Below are 17,270 nucleotides of genomic sequence, written 5' to 3'. Positions count from 1 at the left end.
AAAATCCGAGAGGATGGGTTGTCAAATCGAGTTGATGTCACGCCCGTTGTTCCTATTCGAGTTTTTTGAACGTTATTAGTCGTTGTGCTGTTAGTTCTCGTACTATTACACGAACAAACGATCGAGTCGGCGATCGCTGCGAGTAATTACGGCGTTGATTAGAAATTACCATCTTTAAAAAAGCTGCACTTAAGGTAAACAAGAAACTTTTAACGAATTTTGAAAAAATTTTGCTCACCTGTCAAATCGGATAATGTAAAACGTCACTAGCGTGTACAGAGTAACTAGCAATAATATTCAAAATCCGTAATATTCCTATAACGATTATCGCAATTGCCAGGAGAACAAATAAAATTCATAACGGACTACGAGAGACATTTATACTCGTCCAGTGCAGTCGGCAAAAGGATGTCATTAGCACATTTATTAAAGTAATGGCAATTGCAATTAAATTAGCGCGCTCAAAGCAACAGTGTTGATAAAACCTTTTGTCTCTTTCCAGGAAATGGCTAGAATTAGAACAGGTTAACGGGACCAAACTAAGCAAACAGAAAGAGGCGAAAGAATTTTTATGTTCTTTAGAGTTATCATGTAAATTGATTTCGTCTGCTTTATTACCAGCATCCGAACGATCCGTATCTGCTTATAATAATATTATTATATTGCTATCAGTTCACGTTCTTAATATAATGCTACGCTGTATCGTATCTCTCTTCATATTGCCGTGCTACGTACGGTATGATATCACGCTGATAACGTCATACTATTATTATCGTGTCAATTATCTCGTATTTTATATTATTACATAAAGCACGTAAAGTACGTAATTATTTTGTACAGAATTTATTTCAACGTAAGTAACTATGCCGTATACATATATAATGTTTATGTATCTTTCTTCACCATCACGTATAAACTAATTGCTATAAGTACGTACTTTCCGGTATCAGCAAAATAGTAATACGTTCGTCGTTAAAAGTATTCTAGCCTATTTGCCTATCCCCCGTCTGAAACAGATCGCTATATACAGATATATATATATATATATATATAGATATATATGTATAGAAGTGATACTGATCAGACGAAGAGAAAAATTAGTCATTTCCGAAACGTTCTATCGAGTTCTACTGAACATTTCGTAAAATTCGCAATGTATCGAAACGATTATCTTTATAGTAATCCCTATCGTATATAATTGGATAGCGAAGTTGTAAATAAAAAATATTATCGAGGAAGAAAATTAATTCCGCGACAATAATATTAAGTCAAACCATTCGTTTCCATATCTATTAGAAGCCCCGTTTAAACGAATTCTTCTTACCGATTGCAAAGGAAGGAAATTGGTTTGTTTGTTAATGTATAATAAATAGTACAAACAACACGAAACCAACAAAAGTTAACTTTGATTAATTCGACGTAGACTAATCGGATTACAGGCGTAGATCATAGATAGCATGATCATAGCACGATCGTAGCGAGTGCAGTGAAGATTCAAGGTCTAGATCGCTTGACAGCATAGCAGATACCACGTGAGAAATGCGCGTTCGAAAATGGAGATGCGAAGCTTCAATGGGCGTAATTAATGGTACACGAAATGCCGTAGTTCCGGCGGAAATGTGAATAGGCACACGGGCGACGTGGATATCGGGGGGACTGGCTCGATTTCCTGCGTAACATGCATGTTCGATGGAGGTTTATCGACGACCGAGGAACGATGGCCGTTTTCTATCATCTTTACCCTGGAAATTGACGATTCTTTGAAAGCATCAGCGAAAATTTGGTGTAATGGGAGTGGTTACCGTGAGTAACGAGAAGGTATTCGAACGGTCTATATATATATATATATATATATTTTATATATATATATATATATATATATATATATATATATATATATATATATATATATAAATTATATGGATTGCGATTCGTTGAAAGTGGCTCACCAAAGCTTATATTGTGCGCATTATCCGAAACTTCTCGACACTTCGTTAGCATTGCAACGAGTTAAAAAGTTACAAGGTACTTATTTTTCCTATTATTCAATTTTTCTGTTGTTTTGGCAACGGTTATACGACTCGATGAAATTTACTTCTTTATCCTCTACAGTTAAAGACGGTTATACGACGAACAATTGTCTTGCGTGACGTCGGAAATAGGGAAGATTTGAGCACTCGCTCGTTCTTAACTACGTTACATCAGCAAGCTTACTAGGCTTTGTCTTCACACTGTACTTGTTGACATTCTTGTAACCGCGATGAATTCGAAGGAAGCAGATTATAACGTTCGTTGCGTGTGATCGTCGTGAGAAATTTGATCATCCCGATTGAAACTTTTAAGATGAGACGATAAAAGACGATAAAAGACGACGGAATCTATAGCGTAGCGAATTTTGTATTAGTAAATTTTACTGACAGGTATATCAGGCTACGAGAGGACGAATACGAAAAACTCGTTTGTGATACTTTTGTTAGTACATGACCGATTAAATTAAAAAGATTTTATTAGTAATCAGCATTGACTAACCGATTTAACTATTGCCAGTAAAAGTAACACCCAGTGGTTTTCGATCCAGGATTGTCCGACTCTTCCATTAGAACCCGGCCTTACATTTCTCTTATTACTCCTCCCTTATCGATACGATTAGCTGGTTGCATCTGCCTCCAGCCGACAGGTTCTAAATGTCCGATTTTGCGTTTGACACCTGGCAACCTGGGATTATGAAGTTCGCTCGGAGAATACAATTCTAGGTCGGGGCGAATGATTTTGCAAGCCAGATTCTGCCTTTTCCCTAGTATGGCAGGTGGTTTCAGGCAATGCTGTTTCGGATGAACTACGTCAGACCCGCCGGATGACGAGAAGCCGGATTGTTTGCGAATAGAACGTTTGTATGGTTAGACTTACGGTAAACGGAGCGAGCGATAAGTTGCGAAACTCGGCGAGTTCATTTGGGACAGAAGCGGAAGTTAGATCGTTCGGGGCATAGATCGCAGTGGAGAAATTTCAGCTGCTACTGCATTCCAATTATTACTCATTGTCGATTCCTCTCATCCTTATTCTTTCGTATATTTTCCACGAAAATGTTAGCCAAATTCTTCTTCTACAATTTGAATGCTATAAAAAGCGTTTCTATATGTAGTAGTAACTGACTACGGGTTGCTGGCATCAGTAGTTGAAGTTGAAAAGAATAAGTTGATTTTGAAAAAGGTAAGCCCATCGTAATCGATATTCATTAATTATCCATTAATTCGTTATTAAAATATTTCTGTCGTCTCTCAATTTCTCCGATAACATATGGATACAACACCGGACGTTGTTAAGCTAATAACGATAGTACGAAAAGTACTCTGTTACCCGAAATTTCCATCTCGCAAAACTGTCAAACTAATCGTTATCGCGTTATTACCTCCCCCCCCACACACACACACAGACAGATACACACATATACACATATACACATATACATATACAAACATGAAATATCAAATATTCATGGAAGAGACCGAAGAGAACGCTGCTTCCTCCGCGTAATTCCACTTCAGACGAGTATATACATCATTGGAGGCCAGGTCGTTGGCTGTTTGCGTTTTGCTTCGAATACCCGGAGAGAAAGACGTTTTTCGGCCAAGCTAAATATGCGTACAACTTGTCTCGCCCGGTGCTCCAATCACCGTTGTTTGCTTTAACGTTAAAAGCGTACCCTGTCGCTCTGAACAGGAGGAACCTTTTATGCGAAAAGTTTGCAAGCGCGTATCCTCCTATCGTACATCCGGCCATCTTTCTTCTCTTTTCTTCGCGTGCAATTATCTTCCAACATAGGTACGTAGACGTTCATATTGCCCAAAGCACGGAATTCACGTTCTTAGAAGTTTGGTTGTAGAAATTAAGACAAGTGTTTCCCTTCGTCGCGACTGAATAGTTCTAACAACGTTGCGCACGAGTATCGAGCAAAGTATCTGACAAAACGAACGCATGTCGTATATTAGTTGATCCACGAGTGCAAAAATTGGCATTGTCCTTGTCTTTTCTTTCCATTAATTACGAACTGTTTGAATATTGAAAGACAAAGGTATCTAGAGTTTTGTTCAACTACTATTGCTGTTAAGAATATTAAAATTGTATTATTTTTTTTAAATATCAATATACAACATTGACATCGATCCGATTGGAATTGTGATTTGTGTATATATATATATCATTAATACGCGCGGCAAATGTGCAGAATATTTCATGGAGCGGTCATAACTTTGAAACGATTAAACATAGAAGAATCTTTTTTTTTTCAACGGAGTGCAACTACTATATTTAATACGAAATTCGTACTAATTTTGAATATTAAACATAAAATATCTATTTACATTAATTTCTAGATTAATTTTTTAGGCTAAAGAATCTGTAGTCTAATAGACTGCTTAGAGAGAAAAAAGACTTGAACTGCTCCATGTAAAACAGAAAAGTGGTTTACGATTTATCGTTTCTTTTTTTTTTTTTTTTTTAACTTTGCGTCGTTTCAAAGGGATAATCCGTTCCAATTAGTTAAGATATTCGTTATGCTAAGTAGATAGTCGTAGAAAGAGCGCAAGCGAATTTAAAAGATCGTTTAAGAGATCATTTTGCATAAAAGAACATCGTATAAACAGAGAGATTCTATTCCTATTCTGTATTCGTGTAGTTAGCGCGTAGCTTCAAGTTTTATCGGGGTTGTATCGAGGTCTTCACAGATACGTATACTTTTCTTTCTTTTAATTAATTATACATTAATTATTAAAACGAAATATCTATTATACGAGTTGGATATTTGAAATTAAAGTAGAAAGAAACGATAGATGTCGTATATTTTCCGCCATATTAATTTCTGTAAAATCCTAATCTCGTAACTTTATTACGTGATAGTAACATTTGTTAAGTGTTATTACGTCTGTCGGAAAATTCTTGCCATTTCTCATGTTCGTAGACTTTATACGTACGCGTGTATACGTTACCATGTGTTTCCTTCGTTAACTTGAGATTTAATAACCGCTATTATATACGACCATGCTTCATCGTCCCGGCGATTTAAACTGTTACGACTATGCCAGCATTAAGAATAGAATCCATGTTTGCATGACGCTTTTTACTCGGAATTACCTTGCAAACGATCTCTTAACTTTTCCATTCGTTCAGAGACGCTCGCTACGCGCGATCGGCTAAAAGTTCGGAATCATATATTTCGTGGAATCTAAGAGTCTAACCCTTGATCCGTGTGATCAAATAACGGAGGATCTAAAGAGAACGATTCAGAAAATAGAGATTTATCGTGTTTCCGGTATCAAACAGGAAATATTTTCTAATCCATAAATATTAATAATTGTTTTAGATTTTAAACTTGTTGTTGATGTTTGTTCCAATTGACGAACAATTGATTCGTGGCTTCTTTCGGGTTTCGACGGTGTTTTTAACAGTATATAACAGTACAGTTTCAGATTTGCCCTGAAAAAGTGAACTTGCAACGGAATGTTTGCAACGTACTATTACAGACACGATTGTAACTCGAAGAACCATAAATACACGTATATCATTAATAATTGTGTTACACGTAGTGCTATTTAAAACGCGTGTGAAATTTTTAGTGCGATATTTGACAGATTATTCCAGTTACTTTCACGTTACGCTCTCAAAGAGTTAAAAGTGCCAGCTTATAATTCTGCCACCTGGGAAAAGACATCTTTGTTCGATGATACAATGGCAAGCGAAACTGATTTTCGAAACTCCGTGGATATAAAAAGAGTTATGATTGACATCGATCGATAACATTGATTTTGATTTCAAGAGAATGATTCCAAATTTTTGATTTTGTCTCATATAGAATAAACAAAGCTTGAACAAAACAGTCTATACCCGTGGTTCTTTGATCCGTCATTGAGACTAATAAAAATCTCTTATTCAGTTCACTCAAAGAGATACCGCAGAGTCCTAAAACAACATCTCAAAGGCCAGAGAACAGAGACACCAGAGAGGCATCAGCTGGAACAAACTCTATCCACAAACTTGCCCGATCAGATCAGCGAACCTAAAATCTCCGTAAGCATCCGTGAAAGCTCACGGATAGCCTTAATTTAGGCTTTTCACTCGAGAGCACGATGCACGTCGATACTCGGGTCCGTCGATACCTCTTCCGCCAACTGTCTTTCACCTTGGAAAGCTCGAAGGCCGCGCTCGTGTTCGAACACTTGGAACAGACTGTACCTGAACGGTTTGCAGGCGTGTAGCATGCTCATAGGCAGCGAGCGCTGGAATGGAAGTCGGTGAGCCAGCGGACGAGGACGTGGACCGATCGATAGGCAGGCTCAGCACGACTTGCGGCATCAGCCGCCTTTCACAATCGCTCAACTCGAGCGTTCGCGACACCTTCGAAGCGACCACTGCTTCTGCAGACACTTACCAGCTATCAAACGTCATCTGGACGGCGATCAAGGGCGTAGCGATTGTCAGCATTATCGTCACCGCTCTGGTAGGGAACGCGCTGGTGATCGCCAGCGTTAGAAGGCATCGCAAGCTCCGAGTGCCAACCAATCGATACGTGGTCAGCCTGGCAGCGGCCGACTTCCTCGTCGCGGTCTGCGCCATGTCTTTCAACGCATCTGTCGAGTTGACTGGTCGATGGATGTTCGGAAGGATCATGTGCGATGTGTGGAGCTCGTTGGACGTTTATTTCTCCACTGCCTCTATCCTTCATCTATGTTGCATCAGCGTGGATAGATATTATGCTATAGTCAGGCCGCTCGAGTATCCTGCCATCATGAGGAGGCTCACAGTGACTTGTATGCTGGGCAGTGCCTGGCTGCTGCCTGCTTTGATCAGTTTCATCCCTATATTTATGGGATGGTACACTACCGAAGAACATTTGGAAGAGTTGAGGAAGAATCCTCAGGTAGAGATATTGGATAGTTTTTTCGGCATCTTTATTTCGATTTTCGAAAAATGTAATCCTTTTATCCGGTAGCGAAGGTTGGATAAAGACAAATTTTCCGTAATTGTCTAGAAAGCTGTCGCCATCTTGAATTTCGATGACTTTTTTAATACGCGCTGTTGGGGACACGATCGTGAACAACTTTCCCCCAATCTTTATGCAATCGCTGCTATTGAATAGCGCTAACGCACAATTTCCGTACATAGTATTACTATAATGCTGTACATGGTATCCTCGCGTAACAGGTCGGTACGATAGTGCGACCCGATAGCCTAATGATTTTCATCCTGCGCGTTCATCTTAAATAGCGCGTATATCGAGTTTACGTGTATGTTCGAAGTACTACGTTTAGGTATTATCGAAGTTTTGAAATCGTACGCTATAAAATTCGTTCCTCGCTTGATTCGAAATATGACAGTTTCGGTCAGTAAGATACTATCGTACTATAATGGCTAATTATACGACAGTCAACAACGGTGGAATACGGTATCGATACTCATCCACGAACATACTACCGATTTCTTACCATCACCCGTACTAGTAACTCTGTAACAACTGTACTAGAGATCAGAGATTGTTTATTACTTTTCCTCTCCTTTCCTTTCCTTTCCTTTCCTTTCCTTTCCTTCCTTTATTTTTTCGAGGAATGGAAACGCATTTATACCCACCAAGATGATATTGAGCAGTGTGAGTTCATAATGTGTGCGTAACATTCACTAAACACATTACTTCTTTGCTTTATCGTTACTTTGGAAGAAAAGAGGATGGCTTAGGCAGCCTAGAACAGTTTACACAGTCCTAAATGCATTCTGTATACATAACGATCTCTGTATAACGGAGAGCTGAAAAGATGATCAGGCAAAGGAATGGGGGCTGATTGCTTATTTCTGATAGACCTAACGCAATCATAAGTGACGGACAGAGAAGAAGGTAAGACAAAGCAAAGGAATATGGGTCTGATTGGTTATTTCTGAGAAACCCGATAAAATCAAGCGGATAAGCACGCATATTGGCCGAAATTGTTACATATACGCATAAGATCGTATAGTAACGATGGTTGACGGCGAGAGAAGACGTCATCTCGCTAATTATCCTTCCAGCTCAGCTCCGCACGATAGAAGCGATTGTTTGTTTTGAAGCGACCTTCTATTTTCATTCTTATCTTCCCATCGTATAAAAATAAACGCCGTAGAACGACCACAGTATTATGAGAATTTGAAGGAACTGAACCAGGATTCCTTAAATATTGGATGATTCTTTGGGAATGTGTATTGTTTTCCTACAATCAGAGTTGGGGAACTCGATTGCCACTCTAAAAGAGTGGAATTCTATTACCTGGTGGTGAAGGTCGGGGGAAAAAAAAGATTTTTCTTCTCAGAAATGGGATTGTTTCTTACGAATCTGTATTGTTTCTTATGTATCTGTAGGATTGGTTAGACAGGGAAGGAAATTAATTATAATACCGAAGATTAATGACGATGAAACGTCAAGAAAGAGTCGTTCGTCGAAGCTTGTTAATTTTTACGGTGGATTATTTTACGTGATTTTTACCGTTTTGTTAATTCCATGCTACATGATCGCGGTTCTCTGTTTCATCTTATCTTTCGCTGTTTCTCCTTCAAGTAAGTTGCACCACTTACGTTCCGAAATATTTTCAAGATGGAAAGCGGTTTTGTCGCCTTTGTCGATATAATATTTTTCCGTTCGTTTGTATTCTACGATTTCCTTCCTCGATTTATTCTTTCCGTTCTCAATGTTTAATCTTAACTTTTAACGTTCGTCAACGTGATAAGTTGTCTTACCAGATTTCTATATTCTTGCCTTTGCCCGTCATAATATCTCATCTCCAACTTGTACGTTAAATATCTTCTCGCGTCTATAAATTCTCTTGTTCTCCCCATTTTTATCCCTCTTAACTTTACTCAGAACCTCTCAGCTCTCCGTTCTTAAATCAATTCCGTCCAACGTCTATTTTCGATTTCATCGTTCTCGGTACTGTCAACTTCCTGTTCCTTTACTTTCAATTTCATTACTTCAATAATGAATTTTCCTACGTCTAACCGCGCCTCTCTCTTATCTTTAATTACTTCCTTACCATTAATTCCTTCCTTTTCATTTTCAATCTTCTTATTCCCCCCTTAATCTTATTTATACTGTGATTTCTCCCAATGTTACAAGTATTTCTTTTTTCTCAACGCCGACTTGCTACCTTCTGTCAACTTCCGTTTTATCGTTTCTCGTGTAATTAATTTTCGTTTCCTTCTCATGATATTCCATGAAAGGTAGAGAGAAAAGGAAAACGAAAAGAACACAGAATACAGAATTCTATTTAAACATTCAATAGTAGTTAGTTAGTATCTATATCAAAGATCCAATTCTTTAAACGAATATCTAAGTAATAACTATACAAAATATTCTGCATCTCCTAAAGTAGATTTTATACAATTTCTTTAACAGAGTATAGTTATCACAGCTATTTTTGTACAACCATTCCAGTTCTTTTCACAGTACATTGTATTAAAATTCCTCTTTTAACACATTTCGCGTCGGTCATATAACAATAGTTCCTTTTCATGTTATCGTTCAACCGCTGCGCTGCTCGCATAAAAGTATATGTACAATCTCTTTTTTCATATTTAATACTTGGAAAGTTACAGCGATTCTTTTACCGGCTACAATTTTTAATTGGAGTAGAAGAATTTCATAGAGAACGACGCGAAATCTTTTACCAACACGTATTTGCGTTTACTAGCACGAAATGATTAAATGTGTTTAAAAGAAGTCGTACGTTATTTACTTTTCCAGCGCGTATTTAGAAGAAGAAGAAAAAAAAAAAAAAAAAAAGACAAAAAAGATAGCATGGTTTATACATCATTTTCCAATAATCGAAACTGCGGTTAATAAGTTTCTGATTAATCGAGGTTTTACCGCAAAATACCGTCGAGGAAAGGAGCTGAATGGCAGGTCGAAATATATTGCTCCGATAATACAGCAGGTACAATGAACCGTTCGCACAATGGACGTTCCGTTAATCGAAATTCTCCCAGTGTTCTCGACTTTCATATTTCTCTGTCCTTCGAACAGTAGCTCTTCCATAGTCTATGTGCTTACAGCGGTTTCTACAGACTTTATCGATTAAAATAGCGTTGCATCGTTCGGTTTCAGTTTCTTTTCGTACTATTTTTCGTACTGTTTTTCGTACTGTTTTTGATGAAATATCGTTGCTACTAAAATTGAAAGAAATTCTTGAATGATTTAATAATACGAATTAACACATCTGAAGTTCGTTGATCGTTCAAAATAGAGCTAACTTCTAAGCTGATCGTCACTAAAATTTGTTTAAATACTTTTCCGAGCCATTTCTGCTCTTTCGAAGCCAGGACACAGAAAGATATATACGGATCAACTTGAAACATCGGAACGATGAAATTACGTGACCGATTCGTCTCGCTATTAAAAAGAAAGCTGTTTTAAGATCAGAGAAAAATAAGTAGAGAAAAGAATTCGATCAGACTCTGCTTCTTTCAAAGAGATGCCAATTTTTCTCGAATACGTTCCAAATAGAGAGAAACTTGTTAGAAAATCCACTACGAGTTACTCAAGTAAATTTATTTTAAAAATATCGTTCATTTAAGATTATACATTTTCATAATTACTTATTACAAATTAAATTCTATAGAATAGGACTAAAGGATATTCTGGTTTAGACGCAATTAATATTAACCGCGAATATATCTAAACGTGCGGACAAAATATATTTCCATCCAATTAGTCAAAGATTCGACTTCACCACCAGAAACGAAATAAAAGATTGCATTAAAGAATCTGTCACTTTTAAAGTCCTCATACAAATTCCAAGCAAACTAGTTTACTTATTTCTTTAAAAAACACGCAGATATAAAAATATTCTTTGCCTACTACAATCAGACCTATCCTTGAGCTCCTACGTGACAGACTCCATCCTGCGATTCTGCGATCCTGCGATCCGGCGACCCGCGATGAAAATAACAATAACGTCCAACCTTCGATTAAGTGCTTCGTAAGATACAACGCGAATTCTTAAAAAGGAAAAAAAAAAAAAAGAAAGAAAAAAAGAAAAGGAAAAGAAAAAGAGAAAAACGTAATACAAAGTAAACCACGAATTCCTCGCAATTCCCTTTATTAAAAGAAAGATTGACACTTTGTGCGTGTGTCGATGAATCAGGTGTGCAAGTTCGAGGTGAATCGACCGTACGCGGTGATTAGTTCCTCGGTTTCCTTCTGGATCCCCGGTCTCGTGATGATCGTGATGTACTGCAAGATCTACAAGGAGGCTGTTCGTCAAAGGGAGGCGCTCAGCCGTGCCTCTAGCAATACCGTCCTAAACAGCGTTCACTTGCATCGGGCCTCCACCTCGAGACATCATTCCAGGGCATCCCATCAGTTGTTGCTGCATCCGAGCGACGCCAGTGACTTTGGCAGACCTGTGTCTTATAGAACCGCCGCGGAGTTGAACGTGGAGAACGGTGAGTGAACACGCGGCTAGTGAAACATCAGAGTTTCCCCTCTGCATATAAGTACTACGTCTTTGAATACGGACGGTATGTTTGACAGGTTTAAGGACAGCCTCGGTTTAAGGACTGCACCGAGCTTACGGTACGGACGAAACATGTTATTAGTGTTGCAATCAGCACGAGTGCTGAAAATTTGCTAATTTAGAATATAAGTACGACAGGGCTTGCATTATCCGAACTAATTGCTCAGAGAAAAGTCCGATTACTGAATTTTTCGGATAATAGAACGAGTAAAATTGCGACTACGTTTCATACGAAAAAGTGATATAGATCGCCTACGGCTCTACGTTATATTATATATTAATACGTTATATTATATTATAATATACTATTAATAAGTAAGTATTAGGACATTTCTGTGCATCATACCGTCTGTACTACATACGGTCGTTCCTATTGCTAATTGTTGCGAATGCTATCGATTCGTTATTACTCGTCGTTGTTTTCGCTGCTGTTAAATCTCCTTTTCATTCGTTCAATAATTCATCATATCAGTCGCATGTTGAATCGAAAACTATAATCTGATCGATGAATACACAGAGGGTATGATATAATTAACTATGTACATTTAAAATATTCGCTTCCTTTTACCGTTCGATGTTGTTCGATTGTTGTTTATAATCGAACGTCCGAATAGGTTCTATATACTGTATCAGTTTCAAGTTTAAGCCTTGGCATCTGCTGTACGACGGCGATGGACTAACGGACTGACTAATGTAATGGACCACCAAGTAATGAATTGAAACATTCGTCACTGAGTATACAGTGTGAAATAACTTTAATATAAATAACACATGATTCTTCGAATGGCACATGATAAATTGATATAAATAATAAATAAATGTATATTTCTTCTAGCATATTGCGATACATTCTAGACATTCTAGATAGATTCCTTCGTAAATAAATAATGAACAATTATTAAACATACCGATTTTCTTCTAAATTAAACTAAACTAAGTTGATATTATAAAAAGACGAAATTAGTATAAGTAATGAATAAATTTGTCGAATTTGTTCTTGCGATTCAACAGCTATTTCCAAAAACTTAAAATACATACATAAATGTAAATAAATAATGAACGTACGAACATTTATTTCGTCTTAATATACGATCACAGGAAGATAAAATCGGTATAGATAATAAATAAACTGAAATTTCATCGCTCGATTTTTGTCGCTAATTCCGATCGTTCTTACAGAAATATGCGAAGAAGTACTAAACATGTACGAGTTCGTTCGTTATTAAGACGACACGATTATTATAGAAATAGCATACTACTAGAAATATTACATGGATTTAGGTTTTTACACAGGAATAAATAATATACAAATAATAAGAGTTTCTCTCGCATTTTTTCGTACGTTTTCGAAAACTCGATCATTCTTCCCAGAACCTTGCTAATAAAAGCAGCTTATTCTAGCTTTAGCTGCCAAAACAGTGTCAAGTCACACTACCAGCGTCAACGATAGCCGATCGTCTATTTGCACTGCCGGTGTCTTTCCTTATTTTTATTCAATAAGCTATCTTTCTTTTCCTACTTCTGGCGAAACCCAATATTCTTGTCGCCTTGCACGCAGGATCCTGAATTCCTGTTATTTATCGAGGATCGTGAATAACGCCAACGTTCTTCACCCCCTATCTTGTCATCATTGCTGATCGTACGAAACAAAATCGTAAATCTGTAGTTTCGGCGTTCAACACGTCGTACATCGTAACGTGAGGTTGCCATTCTGTCCGTTTCTCAATTGTTTGTTAACGTAGCTAGAAGGTAGATACGATAGACATCAAAGGACTTGCTTGCTGGAGAGAGAGAGAGAGAGAGAGAGAGAGAGAGAGAGAGAGAGAGAGAGAGAGAGAGAGAGAGAGAGAGAGAGAGAGAGAGAGAGAGAGAGAGAGACTGTCAGCAGACACGCGTGTAAACCATGGTTCCTCGAGTCTCAGCGCGTTTTACTTTTCAGGGATATCGTCGTGCTACAAACACCTCGAGGAAATAGGATTCAAGAATAGATTATTTTTTCACTTAGTAATTATCCGTTCTAACGAATGCTCAACTTTCGACATTTTACATCCTTCCGCATATTATATACCACGTTCTGTGCATTTGTATATCTTTAAATTTCTCATAAATAATACATACACGTCTACGTAATAAACATCTACCGATAACCCATGAAATTACAGTGACCGTTGCCAAAGTGAAATCACTGTAACAACAAAAACCCTTTTGCTGACGATTGAATTCGAGCGTTTCCTTTCGTTTCCCTTCGAATCTGCAATTTCACTCTTGACGGAACGAAGATGGTATGCACGCGGACGGGCAAACGTTGGGTCGCTTTTAATATCGAATGGAAATCGCAGTCAAAGCGAAGGGGAACGAGAATAATCGTGGAACGCGTCGCTGAAAAAGCGTGGGGCCGCAACTTTCGCCGCGATTTACCACTCGTGCCGTAATAATACATTCCAGCGGTACCAATTATGTATTGCTCGATCAGAAACGACGTACGATTGATGTCGAAATTACCCGGGACTGATACCACGTGTAATTTTTCCATCCTTCCATATCCCTTTTTTCCGCTGCTTCGTCGATGGTTATGCCACTTCGTTTGGAATAAAAACCGGAATCGGATCGGGTCTTGTTCCAGGCATATTGCTACCATTTATACGGGGCGTGCTGTTCATCTACGATAAGCTATAGCCATGGAACGGTAGAGGACAGAAAATTAAGCAAAACTGAATTAAAAATTAAAAATTAAAACTGGTTTCGGATGTATGATCCAGTGCGATACGCGTTACGTGGAGCAGCCTGCATCGTCAGCGTATTCTTATCGTTAATTTAAAATAAAGTCGTTAAAAATAAAATTATTACTTGGAAGCTATTTTTCGGTGTAAAATTTGTAAAAATTCGATACATACATACATACATACGAAAATGTATTAACCTATTTATGTGGAAAATTAGTCTGAAAGATGTTTGAAATTGTAAAATTCGTCAAACGTCGATGTCAGTTATCTCTCGAAACTGTAATCGTTACTACAATCACTCTGCGATATATACTGAGATTAAAATATCTTCTAAACTAACGATTTCGAAACCGTTCGATTTTCACGCAAACCAATTTTTTATACAGTGGCTACACAATAGTTTGTCAATAATATGCATGCTCTGTTCATAATTCTGTATCCACGTATGCCTTCTTCCGTACCTGCATATACGTATATCAGAATATGAGAATTTTCATTCATTTCTTACATATTTTAAGCTGCTTGACACGTTTTATTACTTTATATTGAAATACTAGAATTTTCATTTATTTCTCCATTTCTGTTTCTTTTTCTATCACAAGCCATTTCCAAATTTTCCGATATATATTTCTCAAAATAGGAGAAATTTCATCTTAAGATCTGCTGTCCGCTTTTACTTATCGCTATTATTATTAATTATAAGACGATCAAAATAAGAACAAACGACTTGTTTATCGACCCTCGAATCGAGTACATTACCGTTTTAAGTCATTTGCACAGACGTGTATGTGATCGACTTAATACGCCGTGTCGCGACGTTTCGTGGACGTAATTGGACGGGCAGACGAGTAAAAACGTTTTCTCGGTACCGACACCGACCGTATTCAAGGAGAAACTCGAGCCCGATGGGAACCAAGTCGATTCGCAAGGTGCCAATCATTGTAATGGAAATAAATATCCCCTTCAGCTTGTATGTACAGCAGTTGGATAGTTTTTTGACGAGCTGTTGCAGTTTCCACGACAGTATCTGGCAGGCGAGAAATTTTGTCTCGGCCGTCGCGTCGATGTGCTTACGTCTAAATTTATTTCGCCTAAATTAACGCCGCTGGCAGATTCGCCGCTCGTAATAAACGCACCATTTGTTATCCTTGCCGAAAACGTCGATTCGAGCGCAACAAACGCCGACAAAAAAAAAAAAAAAAAAAAAAAAAAGAACGACAGAAGGCGATTTAGTTGCGGTATGCCAACATATTTTCGCTGATTTATCAGCGTTTGCGTTTCTAACGACAGGGGAAGAATGGGAATTACGGTACACGATATTAAAGAATACAATAAAAATGCTTCCTATCATTTCGATATTATTTATCATTTAATAACTGCTTGTGTGAAACTCACTGCGCTTTTCACCTATTGATATCGAATCCATTTTCAATTACAACGATTTTTCAAAATATTAAAAATAATTGTAACTGTAAATATATAATTGACAAGTAATTATATTTTAGTAATGCAGGGTAATAAAAAGAATTTTAGCTAATGAAACAAATGTAGATTGCGAACACATGGCGCGATGTTCAAAGAATGATCGCGACACAACACACTGTCAAACAGGAATAAAAGTATTCTTAAAAATACTCTTTTCCTCTAAATGAAATAGCCCGTAAACAGAGTAGAAAAAATGGCGACTAAAGGATCGTTCTTAAACGTCAGAGTAGCCACTATCATCTGCCCATTATCCGATAAATGCGACTGTTTGTCCCTTGCTCGCCGTCCCATGCTAGATTACGTTACAGTTTCAGCCACCGTACGCGACAACGGCAACCTGTTCTGCCATCGCTACTGCGATATTTTACGCGGCCGGGGGTCTCATTATCTCGGCAATATTTAAACCGGCGATGTCGTTCTCGCCGCGCGATAAATCGAAAACACTGCACGTTATATAAATACAGCGACGTAGACTGGTGACAGCGAAGCATGAATCTTCCACGAATGATCGTCACGATGGACAACAGCCAGACGGAAATGTTGCCAAGACTTTGCGCGATCTCGCAGTTACTATTGTCTTTTACACTTTGGATCTCACGGTTTATAAAGCGGTGGAGCTACTTAACGGTACTTACAGTGAAATATACTCGCATAATTGTGTAAAAATATTTTTCACTCTCATTTTCAACGTCGAACGTACAGTGAACGTACAATCGTTTAGCAGAGGATTTATGTTATTATTGTTATTATTATTAAGTATTTAAGAGTTCCTCTCTGTATTCTGTCCCTTTCTAGACAAAGCCAAGCCGCGTAGTGTTGCTCGTCTCGAAGAAAAACTGCGTTTAATACGATTATTATTAATATATATCTAAGGGGAATTTAAACAAAAATCAAAACATTAAATTCATACAAATCTGCGGATTAAATTTACAAAATTCTAAACTTTTTAAATGCCGAACAGATAGTTGGACATTACCGATGTCTATTTACGTAAGGCAGGTGGGGCTAATTTTTGCCAACAAATTGCACATACATACGTGGTTCAACCATAAGTTACCATGGATATTTTAACGATACCGAAGGTCGTGTTTACTTGGTCGTTTGATCGTACGCGTATCGTACACAGCGCATCACAGGACTCTTTATGGACCACGATAAACATCGTATCACTCAAAACCGAAATTGTTATTTGTTTAGATATTATTTCCTGCGGACATTTATGTCGCGCTTGCACGTAAACTTGTTGTTCTCTGGTATGCTCTTGCTCACTGGAATTTATACCGAGCGTATAGTAGACATCAGGATTATTGACATTACTCGGATTAAGTACTATGTATATCAAATTTAGGCACATTTTTCGTCGCAATTACCGTCGTGTTTGCTGGCAATTGGTAATCTACTCGTGCAATTCTACAGCCTTCGCGTTTCAATGATCCCGACGAACCCTGCCACCGGATCCACGATCCGTATTTCCAGGATAGTAGCAATCAGTATGTCTGAAGTTATACTACGTTATACGTATACATGCACTCAC

At 37.9% G+C, this 17,270-nt stretch overlaps 1 protein-coding gene across 5 annotated transcripts in view; it reads left to right on the top strand.

Moving 5' to 3' along the window:
• Positions 1 to 17,270, top strand: part of LOC132914321 (octopamine receptor beta-3R-like) — a 112,416-nt gene that overhangs the window by 66,903 nt on the left and 28,243 nt on the right. Inside the window, exons 2-3 of one of the 5 annotated variants that reach the window (XM_060973350.1) lie at positions 5,930 to 6,913; positions 11,157 to 11,457. The exons of 2 other annotated variants lie outside the window; for them this stretch is intronic. In XM_060973350.1, the coding sequence (XP_060829333.1) occupies positions 6,278 to 6,913; positions 11,157 to 11,457 (937 nt within the window). In that variant the 5' untranslated portion in view covers positions 5,930 to 6,277. Of the gene's footprint in view, positions 1 to 5,454; positions 6,914 to 11,156; positions 11,458 to 17,270 lie in introns of all 5 variants that reach the window. 2 more of the 5 variants (XM_060973352.1, XM_060973351.1) reach the window with 2 other exon arrangements.

Source organism: Bombus pascuorum, chromosome 14, assembly GCF_905332965.1.
Source record: "Bombus pascuorum chromosome 14, iyBomPasc1.1, whole genome shotgun sequence".
Taxonomy (NCBI): domain Eukaryota; kingdom Metazoa; phylum Arthropoda; class Insecta; order Hymenoptera; family Apidae; genus Bombus; species Bombus pascuorum.
This window is presented reverse-complemented; position numbering and strand designations above follow the sequence as displayed.